The following is a 23700-nucleotide window of genomic DNA, read 5'->3' on the forward strand; positions in this document are numbered from 1 at the left end:
AGTCATGGTGTAGTGGTTAGGGAGAAGTTTCATTTTTAGTAGCCGTTATATTGCCTCTTATCGCCTTTGACATGATCTGATGTGTTTGTGACCCAATGTGAAGAAGCAGTTGGACAAAACAAATGATTATCACCTTAAATGCACTATTCCTGTGGTTAGCAGAGCTCAGAAGGAGAAGAAAGTGACATAACAGCTTAACACTCGGGTGAGTGTGTGACACAGATGCCGCTACTGCTGCCACACACACACCCTGAAGCAGTGCTGAGACGGACTCATAATCATAATAGCTGCTAAAATAGCCATGTGTTTTACTTTAATGTGCAGTTTTTTTTGGCTAAAAACAATAACAAGTGTGTGGATAGTAAAAGAAAATTGCTATGATGATCACTGATCAACCTCGCAAGAGCGAGGCATGAAGTCTGCGTCTACAGACACGCCCACTCATGCATATGCATGAAGGCCCAAAAACGGCCTGTTTTTAGGAGTGTCATTAAAGTGACTTTTCAGAGGGCTAAAGTTCCAGAAAATAGGCGAGTTTGGGAAAATAAACCTCAGAAGCTATGTTGTTGGGGGTTTTAGAACAAATGGAGATGAGTGAAAAATAGCATAATACTGGACTTTTTTTCTTGTTTGTTGCGAATGTAATGCTAGAGTTTAGATGAAGTGATCAAATCCAAGCATTACCCACAAATACAAGTGGTGATGAAATCAATGATGAGCTTGATTCCCTCAATGTAAAGACTCAGCAAACTATGACTGTTAACACTGTGTTGAACGGTTTAGGCTCACACACATTCCTATAACTTGTACTAGTAAGTCTGAAGATTTAAACTGCCTTCACAGTGAAGCCCAGCTGACTTAGGTGCACATACAGTACCATACAAACATACACAACACATCTCTAACCTAATTTGAAATTCTGGCTGATAACGAGAGCCAGTTCTTCTTAGTTCCTTTTCTAATAGACACTCCAAAGAAGAAAAAAAGAAATTGTCGTGAGATCTTGCTGTAATGGAGATTAACGGCACATCAGACCTGCATTCACCTCCGTCATTTTCTGCCTTACATTGTTGCTGTTTCTTGTGTCTTTCAACCACATTTAGATCATTTATCAACTACAAAAACCCCTCTGTGCATTAGAATATGGTATCAGCACATTGGTCATCAATCACCTTGTAACCATCAGTATTCATATCTTTCTTTCTCTTAATGTCCATTCAGTTGCAGTTTTTACTCAAGAGTTTATTTTTGAACCACCAGATTAGAACTGTCATTCTATCATGATTATATCTCAACCAGTATACCTCTTCCTTTTTTTGATTTCATTAATACAATTATGATGTTAGTCTTGGATGGATTCTCTAGCATTTATTAAATCTGAACTTTACATCAGTAAATATTGTAACAACATTTCAATCTGGGAATTTTACACAGCAACACCAGTGTAAGATTGTGAAGGAATTACATTTACAATTCAAAATTGACTTTTAAAAAATCATTTAAATTGGCAATTGCATCATTTAACTCCTAATATGGTATAATTATTCAAATACATTTAGCAATAGTGACACATATTGAGATGCGTTGTATATGAAATGCACTAGGCAAATTATCTTTCCTTGATTTTCAGGACTTGAGCTGAAAAAGTTTGGGAACCCCCAGACATTGACTTTTTAAACCCATGACCTCTTCAATAGGTTTTTCCTGTAGGAAAAGTGTTTGACCCTATGCAGGAATATCAACATGCATACACGATTTCCTTAAAGCATGTTGGTAGGATGAGTCACTGTCATGGAAAGGCAAACGATACTCTCTATTTTGAGTCCCTGCATTCACGTAAAAAAGTGAATATGTGAGACACTGTCTCTAGTTTTCCTTGGAGAAACATTTTTCAAACCCTAAAGTAATGTACCAACCCACCCACATTATTGGATGGAGTGAACCTTGTTGAAGCAGCCCTATTTGGAGCCCTAAGCTTTGAGTGCACTGATTAAAGTACAGTTGACAGTCATGTTGAAGCACTATTCATCCATTTGCAGGCTCCAAGGTCACAACCTTCCTTTGCCTCTTTGTTGTGGTTCAGCTAAAGTGCATAGCAGGTTTCCTTTGTTATTGAAACAAAGTTCAGGGTATTAAATGACCGCCTTTGATGCTTCTTTTGCTTTGTGACTGCTGTTATGGCGCACAAAGTAGTGACTTAACATTATAAATGTCTTCCTCCCTCTGTTTTTCACAAGAAAATTAGAGAATGAACTATAGACTTTATAGTGTTTGGTAAGTATTATCGTCATTATTGTTGATTAAAATGAGGTATTGCTGTATTGAGGCTTTCTGCCCTCAACACAAAGGAAACAGAGGCCTACTCTCAGTTTTATGGTCCTACAAAACCAAAGTGGATAACACAGTGGGGGCTGTAGCTGTAAAACTTTGATGTAGTTAAGATACAGAAGTTAATTTCCATATAGGCGCCCAGCTAAGCAAGTAGCTCAAATGTATCATGTTGGCTGAAAGATTTGGTTACAGCTTCCTGTGTTTTTCAATAGGAATTATACAGGAGTCACAAGTGAACGTGGGAAAACTGGGCTGGAATACATGAAAAGTAGCTTATTTCCATCTTCTGACCTCCCAGACTCCCATTATAGCTACTGAAACCACTGTTTTCTCTTACAACATATGATGAAGTGATACTTTTTTTTGCTTCACAGAATGTAAGAAAGTGCAATTTAAAAAAAAAAGTGAATTAATTAGGTATTTTGAATACGTATTCTACTATCAATTTTATCCTTTTTTCACACTACAGTATTTTAAATCAAGAATATACTTTTACTGTGACTTCTTAACACAATAATATAATTCTGCTACCATGCACTGTGTTTGTTTGAATTATTGTTCATGAGTGTTTTGAGTGTTGCATGAAATGTATCACGCAGACCATAAATTTAGAGCAGTTGTTGCACAGGATCACGTTAGTTTCTTTATTTTTATTGTAAGTCCTGTAAACATGACCATTTTTTTTTTGCTCCTGTCAAGATCATGTAGCACTTTGTGAAGTTGAGCCTGTGCATATGTGTGGTTTTTGTTTCAACATTTTTACAAATATTACTGTCCAGCATTAAGCACTAGTGCATCACTGGTTGGCTAAGCCATACTATCGTCTTCATTAAACTAAAAGCTTTTGTTATAAAAGAAAATACATGTTTGCAAAAGTTTGAAAGCACTTTAATGAGGGAGGGATTTTTCATTGACTCCAGAGAATACTGAAAATGCAAGATGTGATTTGAACTTGTGACAGCATTAAACATATTTCAAACGACCAGTCCTCCAATGGTCTTCCCAGTCAACTATTTAAACCTGCTGGGCATTGTATTTCATGCAAACAAGTAACATATTACATCTGTTTAGTTGAAGAAGTTGAAAACATATCCCTGCTTTCCACACTTAGTATTGAATAAAAGTTACCAACTTTTGGTACCGTCAAGATCTTATATTGTTCAGTAAGATGTTTTGATTGAGAATCTCTTATGCTAACTTTCCTTATGCTATGTAGCCAGCAAAGCTGACGCAATGTGCAAATTATTTGTTCTGTCTTACTGTTTGCCAACAGCATCCAGTTACTCTAAAATCTATTAAAAGCATTTCAACCTTTTATTTAATAACTATACTATGTTAAGTCTACAATTTGAATACATGCTGATCAAATTCACCCTTTTAAAAGTAATATTTGCTCCCTTGTTTTTGAAATACTCTTTTCTGTTGACTTTATGAAGATACAGGCTGATAATTTCCCATGCACACCTCTCTTGACGTAATGAGTCATCAGCTAGGGACCACCAGTCATGGGTGTTTTGCTCTTTTAAACCCTGTACATCTCCTGGTGGTGGAGCAATGGCAGGTATCGCTTCCTGCCACCACCTGCTGATGCCCGAGATGCCATTTGCGGCTCCCAACCTTCTTAGCCACATACTACCACAGAACTCTCCATAATATAAGAATCCTGAAAAACAAAATCTGTTTTTTAATGTTCCCTGATCTCTGAACCTGAATGGCAACCTACTTTATTCATCTGGAAACAATCTGCAGCCTATGTAAGGCTCCGATGTAAATGGCAAGTTGTCATATTTAACTATCCAGCCAACACTGTAATCGGATGGCATTTGGATGATATGACATTTGCTTCCTTGTATTAGCCTCCCTCTAGCCAAGTTGCTCTGAGTTACATAGAAGTGAGCTTAGAAGTTGTGCAGATGCGCTCTGGTATGATTGGCACTTTGGAGACTAGTGGTTTCACACTTTGGGGATTATCTTCCATTTTCCAATGTCTGCCTCAAAACTCTTGAGGGGATGACCTCATGATTGGATAATGGTAGTTGGGGATGGTGGAGGTGGTGTGTGTTAACACATTCATGACCTTGATCAACTAGTCAGAGAAAAGATTGCGTTGGGATCTGGAAACAGCAATTCAGTGCTGCTATTATATAATATAATAGCTGGAAAAGGGGATTTCACTTGGGAACAAGCCTTTTCACTACACTCACTCGGACTACTACCCTGTTTGTATTCTAAATTTATTGCCCTCTATCAATGAATAAATTGGCATAAGTTAAATTCCCTACAGGCATTATATTCTCAATGTGTAGCAGTGTGTTTATTTTCTCCATTCATACAGTATACAGTAACTAACTGAGAACCATAGAAGGCAGAAACTCCACCTTAGGTCAAATCATGAAAGCAAAAAACAACTGTCTTCATGTGTTGAACATGCATTCACTCTATAGAAACAGTGCCATGTATTAAGTTTTCTCATTGTCTCTTTGCTTTTCTGCTTTGGCTGTATTCTCTTACGTTCCCCTTGCATGCACTTAAAAAGAAATGAATTTAGAGTTTGTTTGAAAGTCCCTCTCTCTGATGGGAACAGAAAAGACATCAATTTGTAATCATAAATGCATGTGTTGAGTTGAGGTTTAGGAGACAGATGGAGAGAAGTATAAAGATTCCCTTGCTGTGTCCTATGGATCTTGTTCTTTTCCAGCAGCAGTATACCTTATCTGTCACTTCCGATACAATAATCTTTGAAGCGTACATTTTTATCAAGGAATATCTCTTATAACAGAGAAATCTTTACATTTCTTTTACTTTCTTTTAACAAAAACTAGTAGGCACATCCTGTCTTCATTATAGCAGGGAAAATAGATAGTCCCAGCAAGACTGCTCCTATGGAAGCTCCACATATGAGCCCTGTCGAATAAAGCAGAACAGTCAGGCAGGCAGACTTGCTGCTGCGTTTTATATGGCTCTTGTTCTTAGCCTTTGATGACACTGTTTAGAGTAGGAAATATCTTATAAGTCAAGTATTCTGTCTAATGTGCTGCCAATGGGTTTAGTATTTGCCTGGAGGTCTTGAAACACTATCTTCACCTCAGCAATAATATACATTAAAATTCTCTCTGCGTGAGGGGGGAAGAATACATGTAGAAAAGGGGCATCTGCAGCTGAAAGTACATAGTCTAATAGTAACCAGCTGCAGGTTGGAGCAGATGAGGGTGGAATAGTACGGGACACACCTTTGTCTACAAATGGTCATGCATGTTTTGAATGACAGCAGTTTCTACATGGAGTAGGATTGTTAAACATACCTTAGAGAGGCCCCAGCTTTATTGTATGGCAGGTCATTTTTATTAATGGATAACAGTCAGTCTTTTTGCACTTAACAAGCCGTTAATTAAGGTGTGTAAGAGAAGGGTTTGACTGACGTCATGTGGTGGCTGGTGCAAACAAAAGAAATGTAAATCATTACATGTGTAGGTTTTCTGTTTCAATCAATTTTCATCTGTTTCAATATGTTCTTTTCTATCAGCCTCAAAAAACATGTATTTATTTTGTGATTATTTGTTTTTTGGCTGTTCCAGTACTGTGGAAAAAAGTTCTGACCTATTTTCATATGTCCTTGTCTTGCCCCCCGAGAGCTTTTTACATCTTCTTTATAGTATTGGAGAAAACATGATTTAGTAGTAGATGAAAATGTCCTGGTTCCATTGTCATTTAAGAACCACCAGCAAACTGGCAATGATTCATGTTATCCTTCACAGAATTTTTTTTTGTTGCTACAAAGGCTGGAGCCACATGATATTTTTTGTTTTTCTTACACAATACCTCAGTTGCTGTGTAAAGAAAATAGGTTTACAAAGATGAACCTATCTCCACCAATCACAAACCACAAAGGCACACACACACACAAGTTAATGTTTTGTTTTGTTTTTTTGTGAACTCTCTCAAGACCATTGGTTGAGGTTAAAAAGAAGTCAATCAGACCTGCTCTTTACAGAGTTATTTTACTTTGATATCAATGTGCTCTCTTTAATGCTGTGATGGATGTGGTTGTACATATAAGATTTGTTTGTTATCCAATCCTGGTTCTGGAGGCTGTCTTTCTTTGTTTCTTTGCTTCAAGACCCAGCATTTAGCACGGTACACGGGTAGATGAGGTCCAATATGTGCCTCTATACAGTTAGCACTTCAGCCTTATTTTAGGGTGTCTGGGATAGATATTTGCATTAAAGCTTAAAAGCTGGGTGTAAACCACATTCTTCAGCTTGTTTATGAGTGTCAAAAAACAGTTCAGACTCAATATTACAAGGGGCTACCACTGGCTGGGTGCCCAGAGCTGACACTGCCTTTTGTGGTTCATTGTAACATCACCTTCATGGGTTTGCTCTGTGACAGTGGTTCTTGTCCCAGCAGCCACAGTGTAGTGCCCAGGGTGCAGTTAAGAATTAGTCCCAGAGTAATGGCTCACAATGGATTAGAATCTATGACCCTGTTTAACATCCCACTACCATAACCATTAGGCCATCACTGCCCAGGGGGCATTTCATCAAAGTGTTCTTTGAAGAGCCAGGCCTATGGTTTAACCTGGTCTACCCAAGCTGTCCCTGACCACCCTGGCTTTTCCCATTTCATCAAACTCTTCTCAGCTTGAAACTCACTGTCTCGCAAAGCCAGCTGACGATGTGGACGTCTTAAGAAGACCCACAAGATCGATCACAGATTTAATGATCAGAGACGTGAGGATGCATGCGCTACATCTTTTAATGGGGGTAAACAGCCAATAGAAACCAAAGCCAACACCAACAGCACGTGACATCATCTGTTACTGAGCGGTGATTACAAAAAGGACGGACACGTTTCAGAAGTTTCTTGTGCTTTGAACATTTTAAAAGTAGTAAGAGGGTTAAAGTTGTTGTTTTTTACTCAATTTATTGTAGAGAACAACTGAAGCATGTATAAGACACTAATCCATATGAGTTTGATGAGTTTACTCTGTTTTTTTTATTCATTTATTTTACACCTGTCAGCATTTAAAAAAGACTTTGCAGTAACACAATTAAATAATAACTAATTCATGAGACTGATGAGTGTTTGATGAATTTTTTTTTTTTTTTTAAACTCAGCATTAAACATTAAATTCAAAGAAACAGAGGGAGTGTGCTCTGATGGATGCTGCTTTATGTCGCATTCAACTCTGCAGTCGCTCGTAACGTGGTCACAGAGTTTGCCATCGGGGAGCGTTAGCTCTGCCCTGTGACTGTACCTGAACAGCCTCTCCCTCTCTGCATATTCAGAGTTTTCTCATTATTAATCTCTGGATCCTGAAATAATGGACCTGCGGTGCGGTAAACGGGAGGCTATAGATACGCATGTATCCTTATATAGGGATATTACTGATGGTTAAAACACAGACTGTGATCATCTTATTAAAAAGTACACATTAAACACATAATAAGACGATGTATTTACCATCATTTGTATGGATTTAAAATCATAAATAAACATTTACCATGATATTCTGTTTATTTTCCTTTTAAAATAACGCATAAAAAAATGGTGAGAAAATGTAGAACAGAAGTGTTTTTGACTAATTTTATAGATCTTTGTTGAATGTTTTAAAGCACCATGAAATGACATCTTTGAAATTGATGACGTAGTTTCATATGAGTGCGTCTGCTACCTGCAGACACACTCATATGTCACTCATACGTCACTGTTACTGTGGCAACTGAGGTGTTTTTTTTTTTTTTTATGAAACGGCAGTTCCAGATAAAACCCATTTTAACTGAGCCGGACTATCACGTTAAACCTAGAAATAAACCTGAGCTGGGTTTTTTTTTTTTTTTTTTTTTTTTTATAATTTTATTTATGAAATGCAAGTCACAGATATAACTGTATACAAAAGCATACAATTTCTTTTCTTTTTATACAATTGAACAATTTGGACAAAAAAGACAAAAACTTGATCCAAACAAAACAAAGAAAGCCCCGCCCTCCCCTCACCCCAAACCCCTGAGCCTCTTAAATAATTACCGTGCAAATATGACTACAAAATAGTTATGAAAAAGTACATACACATATATACACTTACCTCTGCACAGCACATACACCCCCACATATACACATGTCCACACATATTTAAGTGCACATGTGCAGCTACACATCTACACATGAACCATGCATGTGCGCATCCTCATACCTGCCTGAATAGCTGTCAACAACAGTCCAGAATGAATATCAATGGCTGCCCACTCCCTGGTTGTTGATGCAGAACCGCCATGCTGGCATATTTTATAATGAATATGTTGTGGGGGGGTCATCTGCCACCAGTGGACTGACACAGAGAGAAGTGGTGCTCACATGAGTCCACAGTGGGTGCTTACAAACAGACTTCCATAGCTGGGAGCCCATCCAAATAGGAGAGCAATGGTCTCCAGTGGGAGTAGAATCTATTAGATGAGCCTCTAAGTGAGAACTTGATCTTTTCAAGTTTAAGAAGAGAGAGAATGTCGCGTAACCAAACTTTGACTGAAGGTGGTTGGGAAGACTTCCATAACAAGAGGATTCTTCTACGAGCAATAAGGGACAGAAAGGCTATGACATTGTTTTGAATATTCGTAGTACGAAGGTCGTCTGGAGGTTTGCTGAAAATGGCAATATGTGGGGTAGGAAGTATATTAATGTCCAAAACTTCTGAAATTGTTTTAAAGAATAGTTGCCAAAATGTGGACAGTTTAGGACATGACCAAAACATATGAGTGAGATTGCATGGGGTTTGAGAACATCTATTGCAATTTTGGTCAACGGTGTCTGGATAGAGGGTTGAAAGTTTCTCCTTGCTATAATGTAATCTATGCAGGACCTTAAATTGTATGAGAGAGAGTCTAGCACAACTGGACGACGAGTTAACAGCCCTCAAGGCCCCCTCCCAGAAATCCTCAGAGAAAGTAAGTTGTAGTTCTGACTCCCAGTGTACCTTGATTTTATTAATAGATTCGCTCATAGGAGAGAGTAATTAATAAAAGAATGAAACATGGCCTTTTGTTAAGGTTTTAGCTTTAAGAATCAAGTCTATTCCACTGGGTGTTGGAGTCTGTGGGAATGATGTAGTGTGCGTTTTTGCAAAGTTCTGCTGTTGAAAGTACCGGAAGAAGTCTGATTTATGTAGGTTAAGAGTAGAGATTAATTGATTAAAACTTGCAAACACACCATCCATGTACAGGTCTCCCAAATTACATAATCCCTTCTTTTCTAAGGTGGCAAATCGTGAGTCGGTCTTCGCTGGAATAAAGAGATGATTATTGCAAATAGGAGATGCTAGAGGGACAGTGAGCCATCCAAGGTCATGCCGTATTTGTGCCCAAATTTTAAGAGTTCCAACAACAAGTGAATTAGAAGTGAAATCTGACAGCGTGAGGGGCAAGGTACTGCAAGCCAAAGCCAACAGAGATGAGGAACATGAGACGGACTCACTTCGGCACCACTTGCAGTGAGGGCTTGTGAACCATGCTATAATCTTGTTCATAGTGGCTGCCCAATAGTAGCCAATAAGATTGGGTAGCCCCAGCCCCCCATTTGATCTATCCCTGCAAAGCAGTGTTCGATTTGCCCTTGAACGTTTATTAGCCCAGATGAATGATGAGATCATACCATTTATGGCTGTGAAAAACGATTTCGGAAGAAACACCGGGAGGCATTGAAAAACATACAAATATCTCGGTAGTACATTCATTTTAATTATTTGTATCCTACCTGCTAAAGATAACAGCAGATAGTCCCATTTTTGTAAATCTGATTTAACTGCAGCTGTCAATGAGGTCAAACTCCTCTCACGCATAGTTCGTATAGAGTGTGTAATTGTAATGCCAAGGTAGTTAAATCCTGTGATGGCTGGTTTGAAAGGAATAGACGAGGGAGGTTTGTCTTTGGCTGATTGGTTTATTGGGAAGTATTCACTTTTAGAGATGTTAAGTTTATATCCAGATATGCGACCGAAAGAGTTCAACAGTGTCAGGATATGAGGAATGCTTTTCAGAAGATTTTTGACATATAAAAGCAAGTCATCTGCATATAATGAGACCCGATGTTCTATGCCCCATCTTTCAATACCCTCAAATCCTGCTCTCCTTTTCAGAGCAGCCGACAACGGCTCAATCGCCAGTGCAAACAGCAGTGGGGATAACGGGCACCCTTGTCTGGTGCCCCGAAAAAGTGAAAACGGTGTAGAGCGTTGATTATTTGTGCAGACTGAAGCATAAGGAGAAGAGTAAAGTAGTTTGACCCATAAGATAAGATTACTATTAAACCCAAACTGTTGCAGGGTAAAGAAAAGATATTCCCACTCCACCCTGTCAAATGCCTTCTCGGCGTCGAGAGATATTATGGCCTCTGGGACATTGGAGGGGGATGGTGAGAGGATGACGTTAAGGAGCGTTCTTATGTTAGAATATGAATGTCTTCCTCTTATAAATCCTGTCTGGTCATCTGCAATAATCAGGGGCATGACGGACTCTAATCGACGAGCTAATAGTTTTGCGAGTATTTTAACATCTACTGGAAGGAGTGATATTGGGCGGTAGGATGCACAGTTTAGTGGGTCTTTACCCTTCTTGAAAATTAAGGAGATGGAAGCTTGCATTAATGTGGGTGGCAGGGTGCCTTGTTGAAATGAATAATTAAACATGTCGAGTAAAAGTGGAGCTAACTGCTCTGAGAATTTTTTAAAGAATTCGACCGGGTATCCGGCGGGACCAGGTGATTTGCCACTGTTCATTAACTGTATCGCTTCCTTGATTTCGGACAGAGTGATATCAGTGTCTAGTTTCAGATTATTTTCAGGTGATTTCTATCCGTGTGAGATTCTGATGTGTATAGCTGGGAAAAGAATGACCTAAAAGTACTATTTATTTTGTCCGGGTCAAAAGTTATGGAGCCTGACTCGTCCATTATCTGGATAATTTGATTCGAAGCGGATCTCGTTTTAAGCTGATGTGCTAATAGGCGTCCAGCTTTGTCACCGTGCTCATATACTAGTCCCCGAGAGCGAAGGAGGAGCTGTTCAGCTTCAGTGGTGAGAAGGAGATCTAGTTCGGTTTGAAGTCTTATTTTTTCTTTGTACAGGTCCGGTGTACCTGTATTTGACAATCGATTATCCAAGTCTCCGATAGATTCCTCTAGCTCTTTTTGCCGGGACCTCCGTAATTTATTTGCACGTGAAGTGAATGAAGTTATTCTACCCCTCAGATAGGCTTTGAGAGTGTCCCATATTATAGACGGGGAGGTTTCATTATTTATATCAGTTTCACAGAAGAATGTAATAGAGTCCGAGATGTACTTACAAAAGTCAACATCTGCTAGTAAAAGAGGACTCAGACTCCAATGTCTGAATCCTTTTGGTTTCATACTAAAATGGAGGTCCAAAATTACCGTGGAATGATCTGACACTGTGATGGGTAAATACTGAGTAGAGATAATTGCTGAGGAAAGTTTTTTATCTATCAGGAAATAGTCTATACTGGAGAAGGAACGGTGTACATGATAAAAAAAGGAGTATTGTTTAATGGAGGGATGTAAGAGTCGCCAGGGGTCAATAAATCCGTATTGTGCCATAAATGTGAAAAAAGCCTGGGGCATTTTAGTTGGTGTGGCTGATCGTGTGACAGACCTATCTAGTATCGGGTCAATTACACAATTCATGTCTCCTCCCAGTATTAGCAGATGAGAGTCTAAATTGGGAATGGTAGCAAATAGTGAGCTTACAAAATTGTGATCGTCCCAATTGGGAGCATAGACTGATACTAGGATTACTTGTTTTTCATATAATGTCCTTGTGACAACAACATATCGACCGCTTGAGTCTGTCAGTATTCTATCTGGGTTAAAGTGTACATTTTTCCTGATCAATATAGCTGTACTTCTTGTTTTCACATTAAATTGAGAATGAAAACATTTGTCAATCCAAGGCCTATTTAATTTTCTGTGATCTGCGTTACATAGATGAAGAAACATTATGTCGGCATTGAGGTTTTTGATATGGGTCATAATTTTCGTACGTTTGATCGCAGCGTTTAGCCCACCAGTATTTAGTGAAATGATCCTCACAGCCCGTCCACTAGCAGCACCCCCGTTGACTACACTAGCCATGATCCAGCATCCAGCAGTAGATTGGTAGGTCAACTCCAGGGAGCAAGCAGCCAGAGGTGCATGTGAACCTCTGCACAGAGACAGCACAACATGAGATGAAGGCAAACAAAAAACAAAATTCTAAGTAAACAGTTTCAGGTAAAGAGGTTCTTCCCCACCCCCATTCCCCAACTCTTCCACCTTCCCTTTCTGTGTCATCTTTCCTCTTCTTCTGTCTGTCTCAGCTCTGCAGCTTCTTTATACTGTTTGAAACCCCCAAAGTCCTTTGTGTGAACCTTGAACATGTTCATAACTTTTGTACAACGCGTAGATAGATATGGGAGAGGTTTTGAATACTCAGTATAAATCAATAGCAACAATGAATTGAAAATTAAATAAAGTAAAGTAAATAATGAAATGAAAAATAAACAAGTAAAATTTAAAATAATAATAATAATAATAGTTAAGTAAAATAAATAAATAAAATAATCTTGTGCAATGTACGTATAAACATTTGAGAGGTATTGAATACCTGAAGCGATTAAATAGTCACAACATGGTGAAAACAAAGTAAAATAAATTAAAAATACTAATAACAAAAAAAAATAAAAATAATAATAATAATAAGAGATACTGAAATACAATACATTAAACACTTGGATTTGAAAATTAAATGGTCAATTGTAGTCACAATTCCTCCCTCATTATATACATAGAAAAATTATAGTAGTTTCTCACCATGTAGTAACTTAACAGCACAACATCATCCTATGAACTATTATCCGGCTACACATCAGAACAGTCAAACAGTGAGGCTTCAGACCTGAGCTCCACAATGTCCAACACGACTCCAAACCTCTCCAAGCAAACAAGATAACCAAGTATATTGTCCAAATAGAGTAAAAAATAAATAAACACTGACTGGTGCTAAGGCACAAAAGGTTCCCGTTTGAAACAAGCAGCTTACCGATGTGTAATGTTAATTTTGCCCCCTCTTGTAAGGAGGCTAGGTTACCTTAGCCCACATCAACGGCCGGTGAGTTAGCACCTAAGCTAATCAGGCCTCGAGGTTTGTTGATAATCGGCCACGAAGACTGAGGCCTCCTCCGGAGATGAGAACCTCCTCGCTCCGTTCTCTAGGGTAATCTGCAGTCGGGCCGGGAAAAGGAGTGTAGGCCGAAGGTTGAGATTGTAGAGCTGGGCCATCACCACACGGTATTTAGCCCGTTCCTCGGCGACCTCTGGCATGTAATCCTCCAAGATCTGAATTGGTGACCCCCGGTACTGGAGCTTCCCTCGGCTTTTACGGGCCTCTCGGATGATCAATTCCCTCGTCTGATAGCGATGGAGACGGACTATCACCGGTCTCAGTCGGGAGCCTGGTTGTGGTTTGGCGGTGAGCGCCCTGTGGGCCCTGTCCAACTCAGGAGGAGACTGTAGAATCTGGTCACCAAATAGCTCTGCCAGAACGTCAGCGAAGAAACTTGTGGGTCTGGGGCCCTCGATGGATTCAGGCAAGCCGATTATTCTAAAATTATTTCTGCAGCTGCGGCCCTCCAAATCGATAGCCTTAGCCGTTAGCTTGGTGTTGTTAGCCTCAAGTGCCACACACTTCTCCTCCAGTGCCCAGATCCGCTGGTCTTGCAGGTCGACATGGGATTCTAAAGAGTCTATACGTTGACCCTGCTCTGTCATCGTTGACTGTATTTTTTCAAGTCTCATTTCCAAAGTGGCAAATGAAGCTTTAAAGTCGGCTGCAAGGCTTGCTCTGTGGGCCTCCAGCATGGCGGCTATGCTAGTTAGCGCTGTGTCGCTATTAGTCTTTTTTGCCGACCTTGTAGCTTTCGACATCTCTCTGGGCTGGTTTAGGTTTAGATAATAGTTATAACCCTCGAAGCAGGTTGGGGGTTTTAAGGAAAAAGTAGATTTTCAAAGTTGTAGCTGCGGGAGACAGAGACGACGCACCCTATCCCATGTTCACCCAAACCGGAAGTCACCTGAGCTGGGATTGATGAAATACCCCCCAGGTCCATGTGGTTCTGACATTTGCCCCACAAGCGTTGGCAAATTCTCGGATGCATTCTGAATCCCAGAAATGTCAATGTTTCCGGCCTTGCCCGTTTCGTTTTTCAGGACCCCACATTCCAGTCTTTGCCTGACCAGGAGTTCCAGAGAGTTGACCATCATAAATATGATGAGAATATTCTAGTCAAAGCTGACTTTGCCAGACAGCACCAGGTTTCTGTAGATGCAGTACCTAACCCAGCTGCTCTGGTCCATAATTTGAGCGTGGACTTTGTCTGACGATCTCCTTCATCTTCTCCTCTGCAAGCTGTGGATTTTTGGTCTACAGCACTACTTTGTTCAATGGCTGCTGTTCTAACTCATTTATCACAGGAACACCAATAACAATATCTTTAATTGTATCACCAGTCACCACAACCCACAACAGCTGTTTAGACATTGCTTGGTGACCAAGTGTTACTAATGGTGACCCACAGGCCATTGGTCTCTACTCATTGGGTTTAAGTAAGCATTAATTTCTCCACGTGACCCTCTCTGTATAAAGGCCCCGGCAGTTAACACAGTGGATGAAGTCTCTACATCTGCCTTTAAATGGCTATTTGAAGGCTACAATTGGCCACATGACAACAGCATTGTGTTGGGACTTACACCTGTTTTGGACTTCTCCAAGGACTCTCCGTCAGTGTTTGGAGCCTTTGGGAAATCTAAAAGCCACATCTGGTTCATTCCTTTATGAGCTCTGGAGGTGCTGGCCCATATTTGGCACAGGTTCTTAATAGGTTAATATTTGGTGAGGTCATTTAAAAAAAAAAAAGAAATAAATGACAAATAAATTCAAACTACATTTCTTTATATATTCTCATTTGTCACCTCTTTTTTGTTATTTACTCTTACTTTTTTCTTCAAGTTATTTAGCAAATGTGCATACAACATTGAAACTGAACCAACTGTGCATTATAGTCAACATCTCCCCTCACTGTGGAAAAATTTCTCTTACTATAAGAATATCTGTATTCTTGCTTTTCTGTGCAGGTTTGCCATCAAGAACGCAAGCGCGGCAGGAGAGACCCTGCGGCAGCTGCTGACTCGTCTTCACGCTACAGTGGGATGGGACAGGACAGTGGCTTTGGCAGCGACAGTGCTCATATTCGCATTGTTCAGATTGAGCAGCACAGCGGGACCAGCCACCACTGTATTGCTCGGCCTTCCCACAAGTCCACCATCACTAAGAACCTTAGCTTCATCCCTTTTGACATCTTTGTCACGGCCAGCCGGATGTCTCTAATGACCTATGCTTGCTCCAGTCCACCAAAGTCCCTACTGCCATCTTCACATACACCAAGCACACCAGAAAAGAACGGGACTAAAGATAAGGTAAACACTTTTAACTCTTAATAGGTTTTTCTATTATATACAGAAGCAAAGTGCTTGCATTGTTTACAAAAAAGCAATCTTGCTTGTGATGATAACTACTGTATATACTGACATATTGATACCAATAAAGACAATAAACAATTGGTTTGTTGACAATTGATCATGTGACCTAAACTTCGGATGAGTTTTTGCACTGCATTATGGGATTTGGAGTCCCATAGAAGAATGCAAAGACAGCACCAAAGCGTAACAGTTTCTAGAACTGTTTTTACTTCATTCTTACAGTGATTTCTTTACCAAACAAAACAGCTTTTTTGTTCTGATTTCTTTATGGTGTTACTCGTGATATGACGTCACTCTGATTTGTGTTGAAAGCCAAAATATCAACATCTGGTATTGTTTTAGCTCATCTTTCAATGAGTGGAACACTAGAGTGTCACTTTGGCTGTGTTTTTGGGGGCACATTGGCATCAGTGGTGGATCATAACTTTTGAATGAAATACAGCTACAGTTTAAAAAATATGATTTATCGTTTCCAGCAGCTTTATTTGAATGTGGTAGTACACATTAGAAACTTCTTACAGCATATTGGCATCTTTCTAATGAACCATCTCTGTATTTATTCATTCACCCACTTTGCGCCTAAAACTGAGGAGGCACTTAGTGAGTGGAGTTATTAACTATTGCCTTCTAAGCCACTATTGCATCATTATGTTCTTAGGGTGCGATCACACTGAAGAATCTTATAGCAGTCAAAGGACTCTAGGATTTGTTTGCTTGGATATTCCACCTCATTTAGTCAGTGTGAACAAGCAAACATAGTCGAGAGTGGATCAGGCAGGCAAATTCTAGAGCGATTGTTTTTGCCAGACTCTGAGCGCTTCAAATCGAAGTCTAGAGCGATTCAGCTGCGCTCTGAATACAAATGCTCTTGGCTTGGACCAAACACAGGAAGTGTCAAAGATGACATAGAGCACACGGCATTGTGGCCAGGGTATCGGCTATGGTGCTAAAAAAAAAAAAAACAAATCGTTGTTGCTGCCCAATTGTTGGAGGTTGTGAAAGAACAAACGGTTTGTTTGTCTACTGAGAGAATTCTCTACTCTAGTAAAAGTGCTCTCAGGTGACTATCTCATAGAACAGATATAAAAAAAGCGTGTTTTGAACACAAACTGAGCCAAATCAAGAAAATAAAATTATCAGCTATTCTATGCTCACTTGGCCCGAGTCTGGGACTATCCTGGTGTGAAAGCACTTTGTTTTTTTTAAACTGCTTTACTTTTACTGACTGAAAACAATGATTATGATCTTTTTGGATGTGATTTAGTGTGGAAAGAGTGCCCTAAACCAGCTTGAGATCCTGCCTGAGACTCCTCCAGTGGCAGCTCCACCAACCCCTGACCCTTCTCCTGCTGCCCAGGATTCACTTGCAGGCCTAACAGCCGAGGACATCCTCAACAGTAACACCTCTCAGCCAGCTTCCCCACAGCTTAGGGGAAGCCTCCTCTCCCTGGACTGCCTGCCGACCCCCACCCGCTCCTCTGCCCGCCAAGCCCTTGGTGTTACCATTGTAAGGCAGCCAGGGAGAAGAGGGGCTGGGGACCTTGTGTTGGAACCCCTTCTCTATCTCCAGGTGATGCAGCCCTCTGCTCTGCTCAGCTGCCACCACCGTAAGCAAAGAATGGAAGTGTCTATGTTTGACGTGTCATTACGAGGAGTAGTGTCTGACTACAAATGCTTAGGTAAGAGTAAAAAGCACTATTAAGTCTGAGTGTTGAGAACTGTTGTAAACTGCATCTGATTAGAATGTGTTTGGACAATGTTTTGGCCTTGCTCACTCACAGGGGAAGGCCCACTTAAGATAATCATTTTAATATACCTGTCATGAGCTAATTAGGTTTCTGTTGTCTTCCTAATATCGTCATGCACCTCATTTGGTTCAGATCTTGGAAAGACTCTGCCTGAAGCACTGGACTACAACGTGTTTTGGTTGCAAACAGTAGCAGCTGAGGTGGACAGTAATACAGGAATCCCTCCCCCTCTGCTCTGCCTTCAGATCAAAGATTTCCTCAATGGACCAGGTGGGACACACATTTCTATTCAGTTTTCATTCAGTTTTTATCTATTATTTATCTGTTTTCTGTTCACATCCAGGCAAAGTTGCTGGTTATACTCAATACATGAAACTACGTTATACAGCATTGAGTTGAGGAAGCATTTTGCCTTGTGAGACTGGGTTGGGGCCGTTGGTCTGTCTGGTTTACATTGATGGACACGGTCCTGCAGGGTTTGAACAAGAAGGAAGTACACTCAGTTATTGAAGCAGTGCTTAGAATGGACAAGAAACATGACTTTCGTCACACTTAGAAAAGCACCTTCATAGAATTTTAAAGAGTTGGTGACACCTGTGGTGTAAGTTCAGGGTTGAACAAATGGCTAATGTGGTTATTTAAGGTAGCGGTATTCCCTCCAATTCCTAATTACCTCTGCCAAGGTGGTATAGTTTTCATAACATTTATTTTATTTGTCTGTCTGTTTGACTGTTAGCAGGATTACGCGAAAAGTACTAAACAGATTTTCACAAAATTCTAACCAAAGATGGAACTTATGCCACAGAATATTCAATTACATTTTGAAGGAGATCCGAATCAATATACTAATTATGGATCAGTGTGAAAGAATAATGAATCCCTATGTTAGGCTCTTTGAGCTAGTTCTAGAGTACCTCGTGCTGGTGACTTTGGTACCACGATCCGAATTCACTGATTCAGCAAATTTAAAATCTGGCAAAGAGAATATTTGCCGTTGGCAGATGTTTGTTCTCTCTGAGTGTTCTTTTATGATAGGCTTTACATATCGAGGGGCAGATTTACTAAGTTCTTAAATAAAAGGCACAAAACTCTCTTAAATGCTCAAATACTTTGTACTTTGATACTACTGCTACTTGACAGGGTCATTTAATTTAATTAAGTTTTTCAAATGGCCACTTTATTGTTCTTTCAGTGACAGAAACATTGTTGCTAAACACACATTAGGTTTGTGTTTTGTAGTTTTTGTACTTTTGGAGATACTTGGATTGTCAATATGTCGGTACAATTTGCATACTAACCCTTCCAATTTGTATGTTTGTTTGCATGTAGAGGCAAAAATATAAAACATTACTTTCCCTGGGTATGCTTTTGATAAGTTGCTGAAATGGACCATTGGTAGTTTGTTGCAGATAGTTGCTGAACTTTCTCACTTCAAAGAACAGCCCACATGCTTCTGTATGCTTCCCTTACTTTTCAGCTCATGTAAATCTTTTTTTTTTTTTTCTCGGGTGGGTTTATCTATTTTTAGACTAATGTGATATCCATACGAATGAGTTGATGACTTCAGGGTGTGGTTGACATTCTACTCAGATACAAGTGCATGACTAGAAGTTTGAGTCAGTTTGTGAATTGCAGTGTTCACAGCCGTTTTATCTTGAAGAGGGTCCCACTGAGAGTTTGCGTAGGCCCAGCACATCCTTCAGAGTTCAGCTCCCAGAACCAAGGCCAGATGTTGCAGATGCTTACACACTGCACACACTCTTATAGATAGGCTGTTTCTCTTCCACATGAATATAATCATGAACACACACTAAGCTTGTACACAAAAAGGGTTTTCGGAATGAACTGTAGGTGTTGTTGATGATGCTTTATGCTCCCACACACATCCCTTCTCTCAGCTGGTCCACCAGGAATTACACAACACTGCACAATGCAGCCCACTATGCACTTCAACAGTCACACAGTCATGCATTACCAAATGTCAATAAATCTTTTTCTGTAATTAGGAGTTTTTTTCTGAAAAAAACTCTATTAAAATGCAATCCAATCAAAAATGAAACACTTAAGCTGTTTGGAAATGTAATTATTTTTTTAAGCCAATTGCCAAACACAATAGTTTTTTTGCAGATTACACTCAATGCTAAACAACAATGAGCTTTTCATGAGGCTGATATGAAAGAACTAATGTGGCTGTTGAAGATTCAGACTTTAAATTTGGCTTTTAAAATGTTAATTTACCAATTATTCTATTGTATTTTTTGTCAGAAATCAATTCACGCGCACAGCACATGGAGACGAGGCTACTGAATAACTCATACGAGTTCCAGGCTCAGTGTGAGGTTGGCTCAGGTCAGGCCCTACTAGCTATATCTACAATTGAGCACATATGCTACTGTTCCTTTGTCCTCTCTTTCACCTCTCAGTCACAGTTTAAAACTGTACATGTGTGTTGTTTAGTTATTTAGAGGATACTTTGGAATTGTGTTCTTTTCAGTCATGAGTAAGCAGGAAAAAGAGTTACACAGGGCAGTAAAATCTGTACAGAACTGAGGAAGTGTTTGGTGGTTTTTTAATGAGAAAAATCCAAGTGAAGACACAAACAAGTATCATATAAAGGTTCTGAACTGAACAACCCAGAGTCGTTTTTAGGGTTTATCTTTATTATTTCAGAAGAAAGAGTCAAATGCAGAAAAAGATCAAAACATCTCATTCAGTGTTTTATTCATCTGTATCAGCATGTGTAAGCCTTTATAACTGTCATTGTGTGTGTGCTTCAATGTGAATGGTTCATGTTTGGCGGCTCAACTTTGATTAAACTGTGCTTCACATTTGATTTATTTTTACCAGGCGCAAACAGAGAGCAGACCGCCACAGGCCACGTCTTTGCCGTCTGTTTACAGCAATATGCTTGCAATTTTAGCAACATTTCTTCTTAAAGACCAATCAAAGTTATGCTCCCAAGGATGCCGAGAAGGAAACACTTGTAACATATGTACCTTAAACTGGATGGCGTTTCACCAGTGACCCTCTCTGAACCGCAACTCAACATACACATGTACACTCTGGCTTAAAATTTCAATGCAGATACACTGGAGGCTCATATATCAGTACTAGCAGAGCTCATTGCTTGAGCCGCAAATACCTGTGAAAAAGAAATGCCAGTTTGTGTTAACTGCATACCTTTTTCTGGCCAGATGAGCAAACGCTAATATACTTTCATTTCTCCCCCTTCATCTTTCTTACTCACATCTACACTTTGAAAGGGTCAGTGAGAGAGTCCAGCGTTGTAACTGCTACCACTTGGAGACCAAAGATCAGAATTTCCTCTGTGGAGAAGCAGCAGGTGATAGATTAGCTAGAACAAATTGGAACCATTACTCTCTGGTGTCCCTGGTTCCCGTCAGGCTATGGGCTTCTAGAAATCTTGTCAGTTGCTGTATACAATCCTGTGCCCCTCCGAACCATCTAGAACCCCTCTAATTCAAGTCAGATGGCAACTTGGATACATGTCACTGGCTTTACTTTTTTTTTTTTTTACCAGTGGCTTTTCAACAGATGTTTCTTAAAATTATATCAGTCCTTTTAAACACAGGCATACACACATGTCCTTCACATACACACCTGTTATGAAAGATGCAATGTCTCTTAATGTTTGCTACAGAAATCAAAGGTGGAGTGGAAATAAAAACAATGTTTATAGTGACGGTGAACACACAAGTTCAAAGTCGGGCTAGCGTCATGCATGACCTCGCCAAAAATGCAAAGTAACCTGGTAATAAGCATATTTGATCTCCCGTCCACCTTTCTACAGAGATGTGTGTGTGTGTGTGTGTGTGCACCTCTGTCAGACCTTGATCTCCTGCTTTCCCCAGCGCTAATAGAGACTGACACTTGAGAAGGGCCAGTCTATGACTCCCTCCAGCCTGTTCACATTAGTGCCTGTTCTATAAAGGTATGTGAACACCAACACCACCTTTCAACCTCACGGCCCGACGCGCAATTTAACCACTGCTTTCCATTGGTACTATCCAGCTTCAAATACCTGTAAGCTTCATGGCCAAAATCAGTGGTTCTATTTACATTCTGCTGTAGATGATGTTCTCTGTTTGGTTCTCAAAATGCTATTGCAATTGTCAGTATTGCCTTTATAATTAGTCCTTTTTCATACCTTCTAGTTCAGGGGTCACCAACCTTTCTGAAACTGTGAGCTACTTCATAAGTACGGTATAGTCCGAAGGGCTGCCAGTTAGAAAAGCGTGTCTCATATACCAAATGTTCACGGTCTCACTTTAATTAGAGGCTAAGATAATAAGGAAGTCTAGCAGTAACTTAAAAAGGTCTGAAATGTTTAAGTTTCAACACTATATTTCTCCTAATTCATGCAATTGTTTCATTTTCAGTACATTTCATAGAAAATTATGATCTTCCTATTTTACCCTGCTACAAACTAACAACTTTTAATTGATCGTATAACCTGTAACATTTGTTAAATGTAACAATTGTCTTTTTATGAAAATCCACCTTGCATTTTTAAAAACATTTTATATATCATAATATATGTATAACATTTGAAAAACAGTTTTCATTTTGAGAGAAATATTTACAAAGAACTGTTGCATCATTATATTTAAAAATATAGAGTTTAAACTTCCCCTCATGTCTGCTATTTCTTAGATTTGGTAAAGTCTGTTTTTATTCCCATCATGCATTTCAAATAGATCTTAACATTACATAAAACACATTCAGTCCATTCGTCTCTCACTCAGATATATCTCCTTCAGAGTGAAAAGAGAGGACGCACATGTTTCTAACATGTGCTCATACAACTCTGTAATGTGGTTGCATTTAGGGTTTTGCAAAAGGCTCATCTCTTGACAGTACTTTGTCTGTCACTGCAGTATAATGTGCTCCATTAGTTGTTCTAACAGGGAGCTGGACAGATGGTGTGATCTGGTTCTCTTCCACAGTTATCCTTACAAAACTATAGCCAAGTCGGCAGGAATATCACCCTGTGGGATGGAAAGAGATCAGTTGTTTCTTTTTAGAGCTAGCATTTTGTCTTTATCCATATACTGTATATATGTGATATATAAAAACACAAACACGTTTAGGGGTTCTTTTAGTGAGCAGATGATCAAAAAGCCCAGTAAATTGTCCATATGTTGAAAAGAAAATGTGTGGCCATACCAGCCTGTCGTCGTCCAATGTCGTTAGATCTCTGAAGCTAAGCAGGTCTGGGCCTGGTTAGTAGTTGGATGGGAAACCACTGAGAATTTCAGGTGCGACAGTGGGGCACAGTCAATCCAGTGGTATCTGTCATTGTGTAAGAATCTTCACCCACATTGCCTAGTATGAATGTAGTGAGTGTTGGTGGTGGTCAGAGGTGCAGATGGCGCACTATGGTAGCCTCGTCTCCATCAGTCTGCCCCAGGGCAGCTATGGCCTGTGGCTACAATAGAAGCTTACCACCACTAAGTGTGGAGTGAAAGAATAATGCCTTCATTCTGTAAAGCGCTTTGATTGTCTATGATAATGCGCTATATAAATTATTATTATTGTTATTATTATTAAAATGTATTGTTTGTATGTATATACAAGCAGAAGTGTGTATTATTTGGTTTAGTTTTTTCAAATGCCTGACAATCAACCAGGGTAATTTTCTTCCAATATTTTGTGTACAGTATTCAAGCGCGTAGTTTAAAAGTATTTTTATGAATTGTTTAATACATTTCATGTTCAATATCTAGAGGTATACAGAGTACTGATGCAGTATTTGCTACTTAAGTAGAAGTACTGTTACTTGATAAAGTAAAAGTTACTAGTTATTTTCACTCCCCACATTTATTTTTGTTAATAAATCTTGCCATGGTTCCCTTACATACAGAAAACATTTCACGTATAAACTTAAAAAGCAAGAGATTAAATCTTGCACAATTAGAAACTAATTTATTTTCCACAAAAGCCTCTGTATGAAATAAAAGATGTAAAAATGTAACATTATTTTTTTTAAATAAAATGACACCAATTAATTCAATTCAAGATT

At 39.4% G+C, this 23700-nt stretch overlaps 1 protein-coding gene across 3 annotated transcripts in view; it reads left to right on the forward strand.

The window, feature by feature from the left end:
* Positions 1 to 23700, forward strand: part of vps13b (vacuolar protein sorting 13 homolog B) — a 399448-nt gene that overhangs the window by 262338 nt on the left and 113410 nt on the right. For all 3 annotated transcript variants that reach the window (XM_028469709.1, XM_028469708.1, XM_028469710.1), the window contains exons 35-37: positions 15505 to 15846; positions 17174 to 17588; positions 17790 to 17927. In XM_028469709.1, coding sequence (XP_028325510.1) covers positions 15505 to 15846; positions 17174 to 17588; positions 17790 to 17927 — 895 coding nt within the window. The remainder of the gene's footprint in view (positions 1 to 15504; positions 15847 to 17173; positions 17589 to 17789; positions 17928 to 23700) is intronic.

Source organism: Gouania willdenowi, chromosome 16 (assembly GCF_900634775.1).
Source record: "Gouania willdenowi chromosome 16, fGouWil2.1, whole genome shotgun sequence".
NCBI classification, from domain to species: Eukaryota; Metazoa; Chordata; class Actinopteri; order Blenniiformes; family Gobiesocidae; genus Gouania; species Gouania willdenowi.